The 22,783-nt window shown below is 35.9% G+C and overlaps 2 protein-coding genes and 3 pseudogenes across 3 annotated transcripts; 2 read left to right on the top strand and 3 right to left on the bottom strand.

Moving 5' to 3' along the window:
- Positions 1 to 1,337: 1,337 nt before the first annotated feature.
- LOC120185928 lies at positions 1,338 to 3,957 on the bottom strand (annotated as a pseudogene).
- A 2,972-nt stretch (positions 3,958 to 6,929) lies between these two features.
- On the top strand, positions 6,930 to 8,262 carry LOC120185983 (transcription factor MYB1R1-like). Of its 2 annotated transcripts, none has more exons than XM_039190045.1 (3): positions 6,930 to 7,295; positions 7,345 to 7,551; positions 7,869 to 8,262. In XM_039190045.1, the coding sequence occupies exons 1-3, from the start codon at positions 7,014 to 7,016 to the stop codon at positions 8,223 to 8,225; spliced, it is 846 nt and encodes a 281-aa protein (XP_039045976.1). In that variant the 5' UTR covers positions 6,930 to 7,013; the 3' UTR covers positions 8,226 to 8,262. The 2 variants fall into 2 exon arrangements, with proteins under 2 accessions (XP_039045976.1, XP_039045975.1); XM_039190044.1 differs by having other exon boundaries at positions 6,930 to 7,293; positions 7,343 to 7,551; positions 7,863 to 8,262.
- Positions 8,263 to 11,573: 3,311 nt separating this feature from the next.
- On the top strand, positions 11,574 to 13,969 carry LOC120185984 (annotated as a pseudogene).
- An 874-nt stretch (positions 13,970 to 14,843) lies between these two features.
- LOC120185919 (serine/threonine-protein phosphatase PP2A catalytic subunit-like) lies at positions 14,844 to 18,091 on the bottom strand. Its single transcript, XM_039189995.1, has 6 exons — positions 17,625 to 18,091; positions 16,680 to 16,794; positions 16,141 to 16,249; positions 15,980 to 16,057; positions 15,372 to 15,563; positions 14,844 to 15,278 (listed from the first exon to the last, which is right to left on the bottom strand). The coding sequence occupies exons 1-6, from the start codon at positions 17,875 to 17,877 to the stop codon at positions 15,102 to 15,104; spliced, it is 924 nt and encodes a 307-aa protein (XP_039045926.1). The 5' UTR covers positions 17,878 to 18,091; the 3' UTR covers positions 14,844 to 15,101.
- A 665-nt stretch (positions 18,092 to 18,756) lies between these two features.
- Positions 18,757 to 21,998, bottom strand: LOC120186028 (annotated as a pseudogene).
- Between the last annotated feature and the right edge of the window lie 785 nt (positions 21,999 to 22,783).

Genomic DNA, 22,783 nt, shown 5'->3' on the forward strand with positions numbered 1-22,783 from the left:
TTAAATAGAGCAAATTCATGGTCTGTAATTCTGTATGTTGATATTTGAGTACTATTGTTTAGGAGGGAGTTTAAGGGGATTTTACCGTTTGGATACCCTAACTTTTGGGCCGTTGTACAGAGGGCGGGAAAGTTATTTGCTTCACACGAAGCTCGTTAGATGCTTAGATTTTTTATTGGATAAATTTCATTTTTATACTTAAACTATCATTTTTAATCCGTTTTAATATCTAAACTTTCAATACTTTTTAAATCACATCTAACATTTAATTTTTTTTAATTTTAAGTGACTTTATTCAAAATTTAACGTTAAGCGGACCAAAACTAAACATGTTCAGTTTTTAACGGTTAAAATAACATTTGGACTGAAAATTCACCCATAATATATACACATGACGGAATTTAAATCCGAAACATTAAAGATCACAAATACTGGGAGCAAATTTGTGCAAAATTCATAAGGTGATATGAAAACAGTGATCAAATATATATAGCAGCTAAGCAAATTTAATTCAAGAGAGTTGGATGTTGATATATATTCCATAACAGCGAGACTAAAACAGCACGAAAACATACAACAACGTTATTGACTTGTAATGAACATAGTGACCCTTCCATCTTCATCCACCTATCTTGTAATAAAACACCAGCTCAACAACATATATGCCACAGGATACAGAGAGACTGCTTCTGTTCAGCATCCATATACCGCTACCTCCACTTCTTTTCCGATAATGATATGAGCTGCAACAGAGAAAATGACAATCAAATATTGGGTATTACGATAAAAGCAATCGAATGTAGCATTTCTGAACAGAAATCAAAATTTCAAACATCGGAAGAATGCAGCTTGTAAGAATTGTGCATGCAACATGCGTGCACGTGAACAGCGGAGATAAAGGTCTTCAGACAAGGTTAGGGAAGCCACAGAGATATGAGAAGACAAAGAATTGGATTTTGCAAGAAACTACGGATATTGCCTCGGAGAAGTAAGAACGAATAACATATAATCTCATGTTTTTCGCACTAGTAAACTTTCTGACAATAACAGATCACAGTCTACCACAAGGGCAAGTTTACTGAAGACGATATTGTCTAACTGCAAACAGGTAGTTGTTGTAAAGGAAGATGTGGTAAGATCGGAACCGTTGCACTCGGCAGAGACAAATATCCAAAGACCCCGAATAGACCTACCTGTTCCAAAAGCCTCTAAACAACCAAACACCCGCAAACAAAAAATATGTTCCTTATGTGAAGTTGAATGTGGTAAGAATCAAAAGTTTTGATAACACCCTAGAATCTAAATTCCTCATACCTTGATCAGTCAAATATGACATCTTAATTTAAAGATGTGGCACACAGATAAATGCCTACTTGATGCCTGCACCAAACCGTACCCAAATATAATTTGCAATGAAGCACTAATGGCAATTGATAACCAACCTGGCGAGCCACCTGTGCTATCGCCGACTGTCTCGAGATGATTCAGCTGTCAATGTGGAGTCTAGAGAATCATTTTGTTTATCCTCCACCTTCCTTTTAGAAGTGTCCCTGTCAAGTGAGCAATCTCCATCAGGGCTGCGCAAAGAATCCTTCTTCCGCCTTCTTTTGAAAGTGTACATGAGAAACTTATTATTTACCGGTTGAGGAGAAGACCCTTCAGTAACTTCAGGCACTTTAACATCCAAGTTTACAGCAGACACATCAACCATCTCGACATCCAGTTTGCAAGATGCAACCCCTAAATTCTCAGCAGATCCACTCTCCGGGCTTGACAACTCTTTTTCCTCTGTCAGCAATTTATCATTGTCTTTGTCATTATGGAGATCACAAGCTTTCACAAACTTGAAATCATCCTTGTCAACTTTTTCATATCTCAATTCAGTAACAACTTCCACTGCACTTGAAGGTGAACCGGGGATGGAAAGAGTGCGAGAACCCTTTGGAGCATCATGGTTGATGATCCTACAATTTCCCCCAAATCGAGGGTTCTCATCAACAGCATGTGAAAAATTTTCAGGGCACAGTAGATCAGATTTTTGGCATTTTGCTATGACCTGATCACGCATATCCATAGATGAGGAAACTATATTTTTCTTGTACCTAACACTCTTTTCCTTTTCCTGCGAAAATGACTAACAGGAAGTGCTTGAATGTTGTCATGAACATCAGTTTGCATTACTTTGAACTCGTCTATTTTCTCCTCAGGTCGATGAACTTTTGTGTGCATATCCCTCCCTTTTTCATCTTCTCTAGCGGATTCATTCTTAGCATCATCTACTTGCCCCGAAGGAGATAAATTTTCATTCAACAGACACCTTTCAAGTGCACGAATCCTCTGAGTGCACCCATTTCTATACAGATCAGGCTCTTTTCGTCTCATCACTATGGAGGCAAAATCGGGGTTACAAACATAGCAATTATCTTTACAAGAACAGTTAATACCCACATTTTTTGAACTCTTGATGTCAGAAACCGTCACAATGTCAGTTTGTGTATCGAGTTGAGAAGATATGACAGGCCCGAAACTGCTGATTGCATTTCCATTTGTCAGTTTTTCACAAGCAGCAACATCATGTTCTGATTTTTGTTCGCCTGAACACTGGACCGCATTTTTGGTCAGCTTCTCCAACTCATCTTGAGCTTCTCTCAACTCAGCTCTAAGATCTTTAACTATATCCTCTGCTTCCCCCAGTTGTGCTTCCAGCTCTTCGATTCTTTTCTGTTGATTCAAGGACGTCGTCTCTGCTTCATTAACCTAAAATCATGGCAAGGACAGGAAATACTATAAGAATTGGCTTGATGGACCAACTACTCATCTATAAAGGTTAGAGCTTATCTATGTCAAACATGTCCTACACGAACAAATACGTCTTTCTCACCATATAAAGCTCGGGGGTTTAAGATAAAACTAAATAGCGCATAACCTCTCATCAAAGCAACGCATAGCAAACAGAAATGTCAACAGATAACAATCTAATAACGAAAAGGCAATTCCAATTCATGAATTGCATTCTGTCAAGCTCACCACGCTTGTATAGTGTTCATAATCAGGGATAGACCGGGGGGCAGTCGCCCCCTAAAAATTTAAAATTACCATATATTTTAAATTTTTTCTATGTATTTTTTATTGAAAATCTTTTTCGGCCCCCTGGAATTTTAGTTCATCCCTTAAGTTTAAGTCCCCCAACATAAAATCCTGCGTCCATCCCTATTCATAATGCTTATTAAAATGAGCAATCAAGTCTAAATTGATGAAGTATCTATTTAGCAAAACACATATAATGCAAATACAATCAACTAAGCAATTTGAAACAAAAGGCAACCAAACATAAAAAAACATAAACCTCCAAACAAGCAATTATCCAGATGAAACCGACATTATGAAAACATGCTGAAACATCATAATCGGACATGAACAGAAAATTAACAGAAACAAAGACCAAACAGTTACCTTAGCATCCAACATCTGTTTCAACCTAACCAACATACGCAATGCCTCATCTTTGTCCGCGAACAGCTCCTTCTGGTACCGTTGAGCCTTCCTCTCCGACACCATTATCCTCGCCGCCGCTTCTTTAGCCGTGTTCAAAATTATCTCGGCATAAGCCTTTTTCAAAGCCGTCAATTTCTGTTCAAAACACAGGATACCCATAAATCACCAAAGAAACCCCACATCAAAAAACCGTCGTTTCGAACCAATAGAAGGATCAAAATCAACTCTTAAAGAAAAAACCCAAAAATTAAAACAGATAAAATAAAACAAAGAAATACTGAAATCCACTGGAAAAAGGAACAATAACTATGTTATGCAGAGAGGTGGTGGAGTTACTTTACCTCTGAATCGGCCATTGTAACTACTGCTGCATCGAACTGATACTGTGTCTTTTCAGACCAAATTGTGAAGCAGAATAGCAAATGAGAGAACAAAGAGGTTGTTTGGTTTTAGTTTTTTACCCCTTTCCCTTATAGCAGCTGTCAGTTGGGAACTGAAAGTCCTTCCAGTTATTACCTAAATACCCTATTTTGTTCATTTTATTTACCAACACGCCACTTCATCTGACACAACGGTTGAACCGGTGCGGCTTATAGACCAATTGTTTTTCGTTTTTGTTTTCTTTTCTTCACTATGAGGAATCGACAATTGGCGCGCGCCAATGAGAGGAGCCCACATTGGGGGAATTTATATGACGTGGGAGAATCAAATATTGACACGTGTCGAAATTGCATGCAATGGGTTTCCGCTTTAGAAAGTGCGAGAGATTCAAGCGATGCGTTTTATAGATAACAATAGTCATTATGATTTCATATTTCATAATTTTATACACTTTTTTCTAACGAAACCTACTAGTATCTCGACATAAATACATATTACCAATCCAAATTATTTATCTACTTATATATTAGTTCAATATCAAAGCTAGGGAAACGTGTAGTAATGTGATTCTTCAAGTGAAAAATTATTATATAGAATAAAGAATAATAAAATCCGACTTGATTTGATTTGAAGATTTTTCTTAAATTTCGAGTTAATTAAGTTCAGATAATCGAGATATTTAATTTAATTGAGTCAACTCAAATTTTAAGTTCGATTCAAATTTGAATTTACGAAATTAGAAGATCGGAAAAATGAAAACTAAAACAACATCATATGGTCTTTAATTAAATAATTTGACTATTTTGTAATTTGGTCCTAATTTCCTAATTTGTTCAATTCATCTTTTGTTTTTAGTTAATTTTTGATCAAATCGAACTACATGTTCATAAACTATTTTAGAATATATAAGTAGATTCAACTCCTCTCTTGACAACAAATTTCCTATTTTTTAGTGGCATAATGACACAATTATTCAATGTTTGCACAAATGATCATTTTATCCCATATTATTATTTTTTAGATCATTTTATCCTCCAACATTTCATTTTCTAACAAAATAACTTTTGTTGTATGGAAACCGTTAATTGACTAACTTTTAACATATGCTTCTACCGTGGCATTCACACATGCGTTCAATTCTTGACGTGGCATGTGTCATGTCATCATTCTAGGTGTTTTAGCACATGTCACGTCATCATTTTAGATGAGATAACACATGTCACGTCATTATTTTAGGTGACATGGAACATGTCATATCATCAATTTATCATATATGATAATGTCATGTCAGCAATATATGTTGATCGTTAGTCAACTAATGATTTTCATTTAATAGAGTATATTTTGACTAAAATTGAAACGTTAGGATGAAATGATTCAAAAAAATAATAGGATGCAAAGTGACCATTTTTACAAACGTTAGGGGTAGTTATATCATTATGTTTTTTTTCTCTATTTATTTAATTTATTATTCATTTTAGGTCCATTTTAACCAAAATTAAACCACATGTTCTTTGACCACTATATAATACCTAATAAACTCCAATTTATATTCTTAATAACAAACTTTTTCTTTTTGCAATATAGTTCATTAACTTTATATTTTACTCAATTTGATCAAATAATTAAAATGTAATATATATATATATATATATATAAAGTTTGTAAAAGTACTAGTAAAATATATGATAGTATGCTAAAATTATTAGGTTTAGTACATTTTAAAATGTCGAAATTATACATCAAATTGATTTTTTTTGTGGTTAAAGAATTTTTCGTTAAAATATATGTTTAACGTTTTTTCCGTTAATTTTTTAGATGTCTACCGTTATATTTTTTATTTTTTAATAATAAAAACATTTCTTTAAAAAAAATTCAAAAAAATCAATCATGTGTCGCCCTTTTCCCTCCCACCTCTGACTACGACGGAGGGTCACTAGTGGCTGGGTTTTGTTCGGAGCAGAATGAATGGTGCGGTTGTGTAATGTATGATCAACTGTAGCTGTCGGAATCGTCGAAAAACAATGAAGAAAAACTTAGAAAGTTGACGACCCTACACGATGCTTTTCACGACAACCAACGCAGTTTCATAGTGGGGGAGGACTGGATTTGGTCGTGGAGGCGAGACGGTTTTGATGGAGCCAAAGGTGATATCACGGACTGACGATGGCCGATTGACGGTGGAATTTTGAAGTTCTTATTTTTTTTAAAAATATAATATTAATCTTTTTAAAAAAAAATATATGTGTGACACGTGTTAAATAACAACGAAATTTAACGACCGTTACAGTCCTGACAACTAAAAATGTAAAGTTGAAAATATTAATACTTATTTTCAGCATAATTTTTTTAGAGACTAAAAGTCAATTTAAAGTATAATTTAGACCTCTAAAAGTGTATTAATCCAAATTATTATGACACAAAAGATATTATTAATTACATGTTGACAAGTTTTTAAAGTAAAAAAAATATGTTGACTGGATTCATGTGAATTAAATAAAAAGAAGAAGGATTGAGTAAAATATTATTTTCTCACGAAATGCTCCCTCCACTTCCATGTGCAATTGTCCTCGTATAGTTGCAACGATTAAAAAGGTTGTTGGTGCATACTATTATATTATTATGTCTTAAAAGAAGTGAAATATAATATCTGATATAATAAGATGTTTAAATTAATGAGACCGATAAATTTAAAATTGAGTGTTTTAACTTTAAATAAATTGATTTTATTTAAAAAATTAATTTATGACAACCTATTTGAGTTATTTCGAGTGTATTATATTCTATTGATTAAGCCTAATAAATAAAAATATCATATTTATTAAATAAATTAAAGATAAAAAATAAAGGGTAGGGATAATTTTTAATAATAACAATGCGGCGCTATTTTGTCGATAAAAAGAAAGCCCACTCCGATATCTTTTTGGAGAATTACAAGCAGACAAGACACAGTAACCAAACATTATGCGACACGTGTTCTATCGCAGATTGAAAACAGTCACCACAGCGTGGTGCCACCTCACCGTTGTCCCTCATATATATATCATCGCAGATCGGTTATTTAGCATTTTTCCCTTCTCAATTTGTACGGCCTAAAGATTCCTTCGCCGCGAAAGATCGAAAGAAGGGGGAAAAACATGGGGATTCAACCTACCACCTGCCCCTCAGCCTCTTCGTGCACCGCGAACGGCGGTGGAGGTGGAGAGATCATGCTTTTCGGAGTCAGAGTGGTGGTTGATTCCATGAGGAAGAGTGTTAGTATGAACAATCTCTCTCAGTACGAACAGCCTCATGAATTGAACAAGGACGGCAACAACAAGAACAACAAAGATCACGGCGATGATAACCTCAACGCCGGTTACGCCTCCGCCGATGACGCCGTTCCTCACACCACCTGGAATCGCGAGCGCAAACGAGGGATTTCTAAGTTTTTTATTGTTTTGGAATTTATGGAAATGGAATTTAGGAGTTCCGTGGACGGAGGAAGAGCACAAGCTGTTTCTGGTAGGACTGCAAAAAGTAGGCAAAGGGGATTGGAGAGGGATTTCTAGAAACTTCGTGAAGACTCGTACGCCGACACAAGTGGCGAGCCATGCTCAGAAATATTTTCTCCGGCGAAGCAATCTCAACCGTCGCCGCCGTAGATCTAGCCTCTTCGATATTACCACCGATACGGTATTGCTCATTACTATTCCTTTTTCAACATTTTTTCTCTTTGTTTTGCTTGGAAAACTGACGAATCTAGAAATTTAAGGGTTCAGAGGTGAAATATGTAAAAATGATTCATTGTTCAGTGACCTTTCAAATATTATAAAATGGTCATTAAACTTCTTAAACAATCACAAAATAATCCCCTGTAATGTTAAAATAGCTACACATTTCGATAAATTTAAGTACATCTTATAACAGTTGCATTTAATGTGTAAATACTCTCATAATTCACAGGCCTATGTGTCGACCTTTCTATTTTGATACTATTTGGTTAGGTACAAGCAATTCCAATGGAAGAAGAGCGAGTTGATCGGCAAGACAACACAAATCAACCACCTGAGACCAATGTATTCCCCATGATGCCGGCTGCTTTTCCGATAGCTTTTAATCCTTTAGTTCCTCCGGTTCCGGCCGAGAATCCTGTCGAAAATCTCACCATAGCACGGGGGAATCAATCAAATAACAATGCTGCAACAGCTAACCTCAATCCGGCTTCCCAGCCGTTATCGTTGTCACTCAAGCTCTCTTTGCAATCTGATCAAACGGATTCATCGTCTTCAGCCTTGAGGCATTCTCCGTTTCAGGTGATGCCGAACTTTAGCAATGGAGATAGCAATAACATCATCAGTGTTGCTTAAGAATGACATTGAATTATAATAAGCTTGGGGAAAAAAATAAAGAACATAAGGTAAAAATTATGTAAGTGGTTTTTCGAATCCCTTTGTTTTTGTTTTCGATTACCCATCTTGCAAATCTTGATGGGATTTTTCTTGTGTTTTTTACAAGAAAATATCAAGGTGTTGTGGTAAAGATTCAATATTTTTGGTAGATCAGACAATTTTATGTGAACATTGTGTGTTGTTTTTATTGTCTTGATATGAGAAGATGACATGTTTATGTTTTGGATTTATATTTTTAAAAGAAGGTGATACTTCTTTATCCACGTCATCGATGATGTGGCATTTTTAGACGCACGACAATAATCGATATTTGGTCAAAACAATATTAGTTGACTATGATCAATGATTGTTACCAATCAATTAATCTGTTATAGATAAAGATGAGTAAATGGTTGTAAAATAATAAAAAAGAAATATAATTTATAAAAAAATTAGAAGAAAAAAACACGGATAAAGAAGAAAAATTTTATACAAAAATACATCACGACCTAAAACCTATATACATATTTAATTGTATGACCAATAGGGGTGTGCATTATTGGTTATTATCCGATTCGAATTTTCGTATATTTGAAAATTTCGAATACTTAAAGTAATGATCCGTATCTGATCTGAAAAAATCAGATATCCGAAATTTCGGATCGGATATCCAAATATCCGGATCCGGATCTGAATCCGATTTTTGTTAGAAAAAAAATTCTCCTTTTTTTTTATTTTTTTTATTAATCTTATCCATCCAAACACTTGAAATTAAATCTGATAGTTAACAAGATACTTTACTATTACTTGTTACGGGATCATCATCTTATTCCCAAACGAAATATATTTTATTAAATATGTAATATTATAATTTTTAAAATTAATATTTTTATTTCTACCAATGTTAATGTCCTCGTCTTTTTTTAGTTGTTCATAAAAAATTAACATAAATTAAATACTAATTCTAAGATTGATGAATGTAAAGAACACTATATATATTCCAAGATATACGCACTTCTCAGGCCTTAATGCATCAATCATTATGTATCCTACGAAATACGATTAGGGATGGTAACTTAACCCGAATCCGACGGGTTCCGACCCGACCCGACCCGATCAGGTCGGATTTTTTAAAAAAAAATTCGGGTTCGGGTCGGGCTTTTTTAAATGCACTGTTCGGGTCGGGTCGGGTTTAGGGTAAAAAAAATCCGACCCGACCCGAAAAATATATATAATTTTATCTTATATATTTAGGGATAATTACAATAATATCCCTCCATATATAATTTTTTTTCAATTAAGTCAGTTTTCATTGAATTAAATTTTTTATTATTATTTCGGGTCGGGTCGGGTTTCTAAGTCATATATTCGGGTCGGGTCGGGTGAAACATTAATTTTGTCGGGTCGGGTCGGGTCACGAGTGGAGAACCCTTTCCTCTCGGGTCGGGTGGCCCAAAAACCCGACCCGACCTGACCCGACCCATTGCCATCCCTAAATACGATGGCACCATCATAAATTTTGGTAGAGTTATATTTCAGTGAATTAATCGCATAGTATTCCACTGTTCCGTTGACGAATACTGTGGCATCATTAGCAATTCCAGCTTGATACAGTTGGAGCATTCTTTGTTGCATGGTAGAATGGAGATTTTACGTGGCAATTGTTATGGAATACCTGGCTTTATTCGTGGGATTTATGAGAACATTTGATGACTGGTGAGATAAAAAAAGTAAGCTGAAAGTTTAAGGATCTTCTTTTGTAACTCTTTTTGCTTCTTCTGTGAACATATCAACAATGCTTTATGTTTGTGGAAAGTCCATATAACATAGGTTGTATAATATAATTACGAGTCAAAATTATCGGGACTTACAACGAAACAGGACCATTCAGGCAGAGAATACGAAAGCATTTCCGGCAGATAATTTTATTGATATTACGTATCATAAATTTATTTGAGTTTTTCAAGGACATAGTCTAATTGGGATTAACATGTCATTTTTGGGTAGCGTTAGTATTTGATCCTTGAAGACCGCGGCAAACGAAGCAGGTAGGAATTAGGACAAAATGAGTCGAAGGATGTCCTGTAAAACTTGAATGATTTCTGGGTTTCTTCCAAACATCGGGCCTTATCATCTCTAGAAGCAAAAAAATGAAATGACAGAACAAGATAATAGCCTAAATTTTTTCGGTTTTCGGATAATCCGAAATTGGATTTTGATTGATCCGTATCCGATCCGAAAATTCGAAAAAAAATTCGGATACCCGATCCGAACTATCCAAAAATTAAAAATCAGATCGGTTTTTTTTTCACACCCCTAATGACCACAATAACCTTAGCTAAATGAAGTTGTACTTGTACCCACATCCACTAATTATTCGCATTTTCTTTTACTTTATGTTTTTACTAAACCAGTCGTACTATAAACTATTTGAATCAAATCAAACAAAATTCATATCATGAACTTGAACGTAATAAAAAAAATGAAGTATATGATTATTGAATTTTTAAAAAGTCATAAAACAATCATTAATTATTATTATTATTATTATTTTATAACAATTAGATAAATTTAATGATTTTTAAGAGTTTAATGATAAAGAAGATTATCTACGTATGACCTCTAAAATACTTTAAAATATTAGAATGAAATTTATGGGTAAAGTACATAAATGATCCCTTGACTATAGGACATTACTTTATTAAGTCCTTCGACTATTTAAAATTACGAAATGGTAACTTGACTATTAATTATGTTCTAAACTCGTTCTTTTCCGTTAAAAAAATGGCGAAAGTATGAATTGTATGTTAACTTACTCAGACATGATAAAATACGACCTCATAATCTCAAACGACTATCATATCTTAGTTAACATGTTAATGTCCAACTCATATGGTTGTTCATCTTTTAACAGTAATTGACAAATTTAAAACATAATGAATGGTCGAGTGACCATTTGGTAACTTTTAATAGTTAAGGGACTCAATAAGGCAACTCTCTATAGTCGAAGGACCATTTTGTAACTTTTAATAGTTAGGGAACTTAATAAAATAATATCATATAATCGATGGAATAATAAATATCCCATAAATATCTTGCCGTTTTTAGCACTAATTGATTAATTCCATCCCTTTGCCAAATGGGTAAACTTCCCATGAAGAAAACCCTAAAATTAATCTAAGTGGAAAACATGGGTACACTTGGTTGGAAGGTGAGCGAAAAACTCCAAACTTGTCCCAAGAAACCCTATTTGTAGTGGAAGAAATCACACAACCCTAATCCTTGATTTCCCTTGCGATCAAGCACTAACATTCATCGCCTTCCTCTCTTGTGCCGGAAAAACAAAGAGAGAGAGGTCATGATATCGGTAGGCTATACCCTAACCCTGTCATGATCTCTCCCGTCCAACCTAAAACCACAAAATAATCCTGTACATCGACGTGTGTTTACGTTGATATCGGTAAAAATTTTGTGGAGAGAAATGGGGAGACGATCGTTTAAGCAGTTCGTAGAAGAAGAACTCGGATCCATCCCGAAGTTCTTCATCTACGCGCTGCTGGAATGGGCGATGATCTTCATGTTGTTCGTGGGCGGGTTCGTGGCGTTCGTATCGAACGAATTCGCCAAGTTCGTCGAGTTGCCGATCCCTTGCTTGTTTTGCGCCAGGCTCCATCACCTCCTCCTCGGAAAAACCAGCCATGTCCATTACAATGAGTCCATATGTGACGAACACAAGAAGAGTGTGTCGTGTCTTGCCTTCTGTCACGCCCACAGAAGCTTTCAGACATCCGGAACTTGTGCGAGAGCTGCCTCCTGTCGTTCGCCACCGAGAAAGACACCGATTGCGATCGGTACAAGTCGCTTCTCGGGATCCTACACAAGGACGTCGATCAGTTGTTGGTGGACGAAGACGGTGAGGTTCAGTTCTCGATGCCTTTCGGAGCTAAAAGGGATGAAGAACCGGCGGTTTTTGAGAGAGCAATGAGCATCGTTGTACATGCTGTGGGCAGCCATTGAAGGTGAAGTTTACCGGTTCAAAGGACAAAATTTATTCCTTATCTTCCATGGCTCCTTCTCCTTCTCCCAGGACTCTTCCTGATAATATGCTGCAGATTAAATACTCGGAGCTAAAGCTTAAACTTGATGAACCAGAGGCTCTTGAGGATAATGATCGCTCAAAAGGTGAAAAGCCATGCGAATTTCAAATTCCAAGCATATATATAATGAGAGTTAATTACATCATATATCCTTAAAATATAACCCTCATTTTAATTTAGTTCCTAAACTTTTGAATATTATAATTTCATCCCTAAACCGACTCTCATTCTAAATTAGTCCTTAAACTTTTGAACATCCTAATTTCATCTCTAAACTATGAACTATTTCTAAATTGGTCCTCAAAATTTTGAATATTCCAATTTTATCCTCAAATTTATCCAAATATGGAATTAATTTCAACCATAATTTAACCTAAATTTTGTTTATTTTCAAACATATAATAATATAACCTAGCCTAAAAATTTTATTAACAATGGATGTGATTAGTGTACACATATAGTTTGGGATAAAATTGGAATGTTCAAAGGTTTGGGACTAATTTAAAATGATAATCATAGTTTAGGGATAAAATTAAAATATTTAAAAATTTAAAGACTAATTTAAAATAAAGATTATACTTTAAGAACATGTGATACGATTAACTCATATATTCATATATATACTTGTCTTGTTTCTTAATTATACCGATTTTGAGAATATTGGATTTATGTGTTTTAACAGTGAAGGAAGATGGGAAGGGTGGTCCAATGCCGATGGTGCCGGAGGGTGACGAAGACGATAAGACCCCCAACGTTGTGACGAGCAACGAGTTCTTCGGCATCTCCTTATCGGATTCCGCCAACGATAGCCCTAGGTGGAACCGAACTCCGAGGAAGTTACCGCTTCAGAGATCGGAGTTCGCCTCGGATTGCGGCGGCGAAGGCCAAATACTGAACAGTCCTCGCATGGACCGAAAGTCACTCATGGCATTGTACATGGAACTCGACGAAGAACGCAGCGCCTCCGCCGTGGCGGCCTACAACGCGATGGCGATGATCACGAGGTTACAGGCGGAGAAAGCGGCGGTCCATATGGAGGCGTTGCAGTACCAGAGGATGATGGAAGAACAAGCCGAGTACGATCAAGAGGCACTGGAGGAGATGATCAATCTGGTGGCCAAAAGAGAGGAGGAACTCAGTGAGTTAGAGGCCGAACTCGAGGTTTACAGGGCCAAATATGGAGGTTTACAGGAAAGTGATTTCGAAAAGCATGCACCGAGAGACGAGAACGATGAACGGAACAACAACAACAACCTCAACGGCAAACCCGAAACTGCCTTCGCTACTACTACTGCCGTGAACTCGGAGACTCAGCAAGGTCAGACCGAGTCAAATTGCGGTAACCAGGAGCAGGTCGTAGCGGCGGAAGCCGACAAGATATATGGATCGGAATCGAATCCGGCGGAAGTCACTGCCACTGCGAAATCAAAGAAAGCGATGCGTCAAATGAATCGGTTGAAAATTCTAGAGAAAAAGATGCATATATCAACAATGGGAAGGCATGAAAGGCCAAGTTGTGAGTTTGAAGATCAGTAGCGGATTAGCTAGAATAGTTTGCCAATTTCCTGGCTCTATTCTCATCACGCTCTTTAAACTACCCCATCTTCACATTCACAACACACTTTTATCTTCCTATTGCATTCCTTACATTTTTTTCTTTTACTATGTTCAACTTTTAAATTAAAAAAAATAAGAAATTAAACCAGTAAATTTTTGACAACTTTTAATTATTAATTTTTTTTTCTTTCATATAACATACTGTAAATTTTTAAAAAGAATACTGAAATTCTAAAATAATTTTTGAAATTTCCAAAGTTTTATAAAGAAGTTGATAAATAATTAAATTTAATTTTATAATGTCAAATAAGACACTAATTGATTTAAAAAATTATTAAATTTAATGTTGATAAAAAAAGTGAATTGATAAAATGTTAATGTATGAAAATTTAATTAAATATAAAAAAATTTAAAATTTAATTGATTTTTTTAAGTCAAGTGCCACATATCAATCATCACAACCATGGGTGATGTATTAGTTTTTTTGGGTAAATTACGTATGAATTAAATTATCAATTTTGATTTATTTTAATATTTAAACTTTCATTTTCCCCCAAAATCATACTTAATTTTTAATTTTCATTTCATTTTAGTATCTCATTGAAAACTTAAAGTTATGTTTTGAAAAATAATGAAAGTTGAAATACTATAACAGACAAAAACTGGATAGTTTAGGTACTAAATATATTAAGTTCTTAACAAAGGGGTACTAAAATAAAATAAAAATTGAACATTCAATATGATTTCTAAAAATTGAAAATTTAGGTACTAAAACTGATCAAAATTGATAGTTTAAGTACTAAATACGCAATTTACCCAAATTTGAGCAATGACTCAGCTTCAAGCCAAAAATAAACCAAGTATGGGAAACCTACCACGAGAAACATAATTTACATATAATACACGTTTTACAAGAAAAAAGAACGAAGCATGCACCCCAAAATGACTTGAACTCGAAACACAGCAAAAAGAAAAATTAAAGGAAAACAGGAAAAAGAGCCTGTTATTCTACAAATGAAGCCTATAGACTCGTATGAATGTAGCAGCAAAACACCCAAAAGAATGATTAAAAAAAAGCAATGGTTTCTTTTGTCCTTACCTCAACTAGATGGGGCATAATTCTCTGATTTTTGTAAGACACATCTACAAAAACACAACAGGAGATACAGGATTTTAGCAGGCAAGACGTAAACTACAGGAATTATAAAAAATAATAATCGGGGGTTCTACGCGTGGAATCCGGTTCAATCTGACGAGGAGCCGGGTCAAACTGAAGAAAACTTTGCTCCATATTCTCCCCTATCTCAAGAATTGCAGCCATATTTCCACAACGGTAGCAGTAATTTGGTGCACTAAACACCGTTACGACATTCTTATCCTGCAATAATAATAATACAGAGATCAATTATACACGATCTGTGAGAATAAATTGTTCAAAATACGTTTCTATTTTTACGAGGGATCAGCAAACCTGGGACCAATTATAGCCTTCCATTACAAGCTGGTGAGCTCTAGAAATCAGAGTGAGCCCATTTGTGTGGTTGAACTGCCCAGAAATATCCTGTCCGAAGGTATACCCTGCTCCCCGAGGAGATATTCCCCATCCACATCGGTCATCAGGATCAGACCATAAGAGATCACACATTGGACCCTCATGAGGAACCTACACAGCAGATAAAAGTGAACATAGTACAATTAAGAAACCAATGAACAAGAGTACCTACACGTTTAATAGATGTTGCCGTTGTGATTTCACCATATGAGAATCAACACCATTATTAGTCTCTTTAGGATCGACAATAACAAAGACACACAGCAATCCAAGGGTTAATTCATGTTGTATGAGTGGTAATATCTTTGGCTTGCGAGTCACGCACAAATCACATGAGCCATAACAGCTTTACTAACAGATTAACCCACCTATTTTCAAAAGATAATATCCACTATGAACTCAATCCTGTGGTACTTAATGTATACATTACAAGGTTTCCGAAAGTTACAATGGCACAGACTATTGTTTATCAATGTACTCTGGAACTATAAACATTTAAGTGCAAAGTATAATAAAAATAAGTTTACCTCCTGTATACGGTCCAGAGCACGAATGTTATCTAATGTGTCCAAAGATGGTGAGAGTCCACCATGCAAGCAGAAAATCTGCAAGGAATATGAAGAGCTGTCAGCTCACAGAGGAGACTTGGATGGAAATAATCAATATGACAGTGTCAAAGAAATCAAACCTGACTTTCAATCAGGGCAGTCAGAGGTAAATAATCGAAGAGGTCGGTGAAATGCTTCCAGACATTAGCATTTCCATATTTTCTCAAGCATTCATCATAAAAGCCATAACTGAAAAGACCAGTACTTGATTATTGATATGAACATGGAATGATTTAGCAAAATCACTAAATAACGTCACACCTAAAATACTAGCGCATGAATTATGTCAAATTAGCTTAACTAGTATCTTCTGCAGGTTTAACTGGTATCCATACTCCAAATCTCTTACGTCTAAGACACATTAGTAATTAGTTTGCATTAACAGAAACAGAAGTTAGTGAAATAATCAACTTCTTGTAGAAAAACCTCATGATACATTTTTCAATTTTCATTTTAATGACATTAACATATGATATCTAACAAAAATAAAGTACTCCAAAAAAAATGTATGGCTACTTTTTGACTCCAATGAGCAGGAATTCATTTAGTTCGCAAAAAAAAAAACTATTGGTGCAGTTACAGAATGAAAAGGAGAAAAACACTAGATATTATATCGCACACTTGAGTTATCTGGCGGCTCTCATGATTGCCCCTTAAAATAGTTATTCTATCTCTATAACGAACTTTCAGTGCAACTAGAAGAGTGACAGTCTCCACAGAGTAATATCCTCGATCTGCATATAACAAGAAAAAAACATAAATCAGCACTGTAAGGCAAATCAACTACTAAAGATGTATCACTATGTATGATCTGTTTCAATGCTAAGCAAGAAAAAGGCCAGCATAGACCACATCAGAGAGAAACAAACAATAAACCATAGTTACTAGATTGCTGATAAAACTCAATCTAATGACACTACATTATCTTTCTAAAAACTCCTGTTCTACAGATAACATTACCATCTTCGTGTAATTACTGCCTAGTGTTTCAAACCTAGATTTCGGAAAATCTGGATAGTTTTAGCTGATGGGTAAATTTGTTGAATTTGTGGCTCAAATTTAAAGTAATATACTAACTTGAGAAGATCACATATGAAACCAAATAAAATTAGAAACAACTCCTCACTGAACTCTCAAAAATGGATTCAAATAGTTTGAAATTAAACCATAATGTTCAGGCTAAATAAGGAAATAAACCTCAAAAGTTGTACATATTTCTATTTCAACAGCTCCACCTTATCCTAGAGAAACAATTCTATTCCAGCTCGTTAGATGATAAATACAGTTCACTCTCCCAAAAATCTCATATTAAAAATTAGAACTTCTCCATGTAAAACCAAATAATGAAAGGGGTATCATTTCCTTCCCTAAATCTTCCTTTTAACCCTTATGTTTTCAATCAACGATATTTATAGTCTAAAGCACAAATCTGGAAATGTAAAAAAAGAATCCAAAGCAATAAATCTTATTAAAAAATATAAGATTAGAACTTGGAACTTAAACAATAAAAAACTTAAATGAAAATCATGAAATGGTAATTAAATGCAAGGAAAACCGGACCTACCAACGTAATCGCCCATAAAAAGATAATTAGTATCGGGAGCCTCGCCGCCGATACGGAACAGTTCAATGAGATCGTGGAATTGGCCATGGATATCGCCGCAAACGGTGACGGGACACTTCACCGGCTGAACATTCCACTCCTCCACGAGGATCGCACGCGCCTGCTCGCACAGAGTCTTCACCTCCGCCTCTGACAGCGGCTTGCACTGCATTAAGTGCTCGATCTGACGATCCAGATCCCCGTGGGACGGCATCGTCTGGCAGTTGAGAGATTTGATGCTGATTTTCTTTTACTTTTTATTCTATGACGGAGCTTTGATCGGACGGCGGAGGATGAATATGGAGATTTTGGGGATTCTGGATCAGGTCATGGTTAGGGTTTGGGGTATATTAAATTTGGACCTCAAAGCTCTCTTTTTCTCTATTGCTGTGAAGCCAACACTATTATTGTTTACCAGATAATTATTGGAGTTTGCCTTTACGAGCCCCTGAAGCTTCCTCCATTTATGAATTGTCTCCTCTATATAGCAACAATTATAAAACACTCTTGTCCCCTCGTAGACATTGATATCTTCTCCCTCGACGAGATAACATCAAGAATCTTTGATTTTTAAAAAATCTTTTTACACTATTGTATAGTGTAAATAAATATTTGGTAAAATTACATATTTAATGCCTAAACTATCAATTTAAATCCATTTTAATATCTAAACTTTCAATTTTTTCAAAACCACACCTAAAATTTAATTTGTAATTCATTTTAGTACCCAATCAAAATTTAACGTTAAATTTAAAAAAAATAAAAGTTTAAGTACTAAAACGGATTAAGTTTTCAACGACGAATACTAAAAAGAAGCGAAAATTAAACGTTAGATATGATTTTGAAAAATTAAAAGTTTAGATATTAAAACGGATTAAAAAAAATTACACACTCATCCAAATGTCTAAAAATGATTTTCAAAATCTGTTTTTCAGAACAGAGTAGAACCTCCACAGCTCCACATATATAAAGCGGATAAACCACAAGAACATGGCTAAAATTCAGTAGATTTATGTTGTCTGAATCTAGTCAGATGGAAAACATATAGCAGATTAGAAACATATTTTCTGCAACACATGTAAACCAATCACAATTTTCCCTCCTTTAATCTCAAAGACAACAAACAGATTGTTCTTGTTGCTGTGTAAGCAAGCAAGGGTTCTCCGAGTTACGTCGCTCTTTCGAAATTCCTGCTAACGTGCATCTGCAACCACTCCGATTGCGATCCCTGAGCATATTCCCTTGCTGCTTGTGAGCCAAATATCATTCCAGCACCATCAATTGGCTGCAAACGAAGATAAAGCACCAGATTCTCGCGTTAAACATATTAGACCGTAGCTCCGATTATTCTACGATTTAATATGCAAAAGATTGTATATTTGCTCAATTTAGCTTCTACATGTATCCCTAGAAAAAGTTCTGCAGTGCCAAATGTATTATTTAATTTATTTTAAAGGCAATAGTCAGCATGGTGAATAGTGCGGATTTAAGTCTCAGTGATGGCATCAATGGATAAAGCCAATAGACGAGTAACACAGTAAAACCGCATGCAAATACGAAACAAAAGATGCAGAAAAGCCAATAGATAAGGCATGCATCGAAGCAGGTTGTGCGTGTACCTTGCACGTTTAGGCAACAAAAGCACCTCGATCCCTTTCCGGCAAGGTGCATTCGATCAAGTGCATGCCTAGTGCACCTAGGTGCAATTTTTTGTAAGGTGATGGACGTAAAAGAAAAGGCCCACCTCTCTGAAGTTTATTATATATCTTAAAGCTTTAAATGCATGCGCGGACGCACACAGGCAAACACTCCTTTAATGCCTCAAGGGAAATACAAGGGTTCTAGCGGCTAAAGTGTGGCTTTGTCCCCTTTACAACACTGAATTTTAGAGAATCACAACTTGCTTAGTTCGTTGAAATCCTAGGATCATTCAAAGAGACGGTCCTTTCCGGCAAGGTGCATTCGATCAAGTGCATGCCTAGTGCACCTAGGTGCAATTTTTTGTAAGGTGATGGACGTAAAAGAAAAGGCCCACCTCTCTGAAGTTTATTATATATCTTAAAGCTTTAAATGCATGCGCGGACGCACACAGGCAAACACTCCTTTAATGCCTCAAGGGAAATACAAGGGTTCTAGCGGCTAAAGTGTGGCTTTGTCCCCTTTACAACACTGAATTTTAGAGAATCACAACTTGCTTAGTTCGTTGAAATCCTAGGATCATTCAAAAGAGACGGTCAGATTAAAGGAAGCAAGTATTTTAGAATCTTCTAGCCTAGTCCCTATGTTAGAGGAAACATAACCCTTAGTCTTCCCCCATAAAGTAAGTGCTTACAACTTCCCTTTAGAAGCAAGAAGAGATCAATGGAGAAATCAATGAATATAAGTTTCCGGCTAGCATAGGACTTCAACCCAATGCTATAAGCGCTATAGCTAATAAGACGACACAAATACTATGCGATCAATCAACATAAGCATACTTACATTCTTTGAATGAAAGCTTTCCAAGCTAGGATTCATGTTTATCCTTGAATTAACTGCTTCGAGTTTCAATGACAAGAACTGCAAAATTACATTCATATAACAGGTTAAAAGTTTGAAAGGATAGCGGAAACCGTGACACTACTACAGTAAGATGTATAGGATTCATACCTCAACTTGTTGCTGAAGTGACTGGATGTAATTAATAATCTCATCAAGGACAAGTGCCTTCCCAATGACCTGATTCAAAAGTTTGCATTAAGTTTACCGTCATGAAATTTTTGAGGCACAAAACAAAACTGACCGAAACATAGAATTAAGGACCAACAGAACACAACTATGCAATAGTAAAAACCTTGTTGCATCCAGGGACCAGATCCTGAAGAATCTTCATCCTCTCGCTTAACCGCTCTCTCCTGGCCTGTAGAGTAAACACTTATTCAAAGAATATGTTTCAAAATGTCCAAACCTCCCTGCTTTGCCTTTCACACTAACACATGAACCAGCAAGACCCATGATTCCAGATCCGAAATTCGTTTACCAGTGCGTGAAAATTAATTTCTAAGTTTTGATATCAAAATTTGCAATTTCAATGGGATTAAAGGTGAATTACTCTCTCAGCCAAACTATGGCTATCAGTTGCTTGACCCCTTCTGGCTCTGACATGAATAGTCTTGCTTAGGTGGTTCGGCAGGTTTATTATTCTGTTCGAGCTTGCCACCCTCATCAGAACTCGCCTCCACCTCAGCTTTAGGACCAGCAGTTTCATTCTTTGCACCCAGTGTCTTCATCCATTTTCCATTCGAATCATTCTGTTAAAAATACTAAACCATAAGGCATCATGAAGTCCAAACATAAACAAAAATTAACTGCAACTAAAAATTAAACCAATAATAGAGGCAAATTTTGAACTTCCATGTACTTTACGTCCTCACTGATTTGAAGCCAAACAAAGCATAAAACTTGGCATAAGCTACGATTGGGAAATCAAAGGAAGAACTGAATTTGAGTAAAACAAGCTGATAATGAAACAAAACCCACACAGAATTGAATCCAAAAACCTTAAATTAAAGAGGGAGAAAAAGAACAAAATGCCGTAACTAGTCGACCTAAATTTCCAAATTTTTCCTACCATTTTCTTAGCTAACAATCAACTGAAAATCTAAAAACTAAAAAGAACTAAAAATACCCAAACATTAAAAAAATATTTTGAAACCAGGAGGAAGATAAAAAAAATCCCACCAATTCATTCGCACTAGTAGTAGTAAAAACTATCTTGGAAGACTCATCTTCAGAGCTCAATCCCTTCCTTTTTCTTCCACTTCCACATCCACATCCAACACTCTGCTCAGTCACGGTAGATTCCTCCATGGACCCATCTCTAAGACCCGAAGTCTCCCCCAGCCCGCCCAAATTACCCATTCGGGCCCCCAAGCCACGTCCAGATGTAACAGTCGGGTTGGAGCCTGGGTTGATCGGGAAAGGCCAAATCTCAGCAAGGCTGTAAGCTGAAGGATTTACTGCTGAAAAAGACGACTCGTTGATCAACGGAGGATCCATAATGAAGGATCCCTTTTCATGAAAAAAAAATGGAATGGGTTTGGATTTGGATATTGGACCCGAAAATGAGCTCTTTCGAAGATTGGGGAGTTGGGGGGGTTTACAGGTTAAAGTTTGGGTTTTGGGGGAATGGAAGAGTTGGAGTAAAAGGGTTTAAGCTTTATTGGATGGCGGGAACTATTTAACGAGTTGACAAAGGGGAAAGGGAGTGAAAGTAATGAAGAGGTGAGCTCAAACAGCTGATTAAGAGAGAAAGAGAAAGAGATCTGATCCGATCTTTTGTTTGGATGGAAAGGAATGGAAGATGCGCAATGTGCATATAGTACTTTTAGCTTCACCTCTCTCTCTCTCTCCCTTTTTGGTGGAAGTGTTTGTGAGATCCATCTATTATACAGACTGTATCAATTTAGTCCCAACAGTATTTAGTATATCAAGACTGTAAATGAGATCAACTCGATTGAAACTTGATAAATATTCGACTCGAATGGACTCAAATCGAACTCGAGATTCGAGCTCTTAACGAGCTAAAACGAACTACTTAGAACTCAACTCGAAAAGCTTGTTAGCAATTCGAAAATCTATGGACAACGAAAACAACATAAACTAAAGCAGGAAAAAAATAAAAACTATGGACAACGGATGCCAGAGTGTAGCAATTGAACAAATCTTCTACATGGAGAAAAGAGCAGTGAAGGAACAAAGTAGAAGAATACCAGATGGGGAGTCTCCAAAGACTAAGAGCAAGTACTTCTCCAAAGAAACCAGAATCCTCAAAAGATGGTTTATGGTGGTTCAAGAAATCGAAGATCTTCAGCAGCAAGATTTCGAACAAAATCAGGGGCATCGTCTACCCAGGAGTGATCAAGAGAGTGTCGTGCATGGGCCGGATTGTTGCCATTTCGGCCTGTGAAACTGAATTGGCATGAGATGAATTTCAAACAGAGCAATTTTGTATCTCTAATGATGGGTCCGATGTCTGGGAGGTCTTCATTTGAAGAATTAAGCTTCGAAAATACAAATTTATTATCGTCTTCAGCAATAACACACCATAGGCCTAGCTCCAAAGATAATTGATTGATTTT

Source organism: Hibiscus syriacus, unplaced genomic scaffold (genome assembly GCF_006381635.1).
Source record: "Hibiscus syriacus cultivar Baekdansim isolate YM2019G1 unplaced genomic scaffold, ASM638163v2 tig00113156_pilon, whole genome shotgun sequence".
Lineage (NCBI taxonomy): Eukaryota > Viridiplantae > Streptophyta > Magnoliopsida > Malvales > Malvaceae > Hibiscus > Hibiscus syriacus.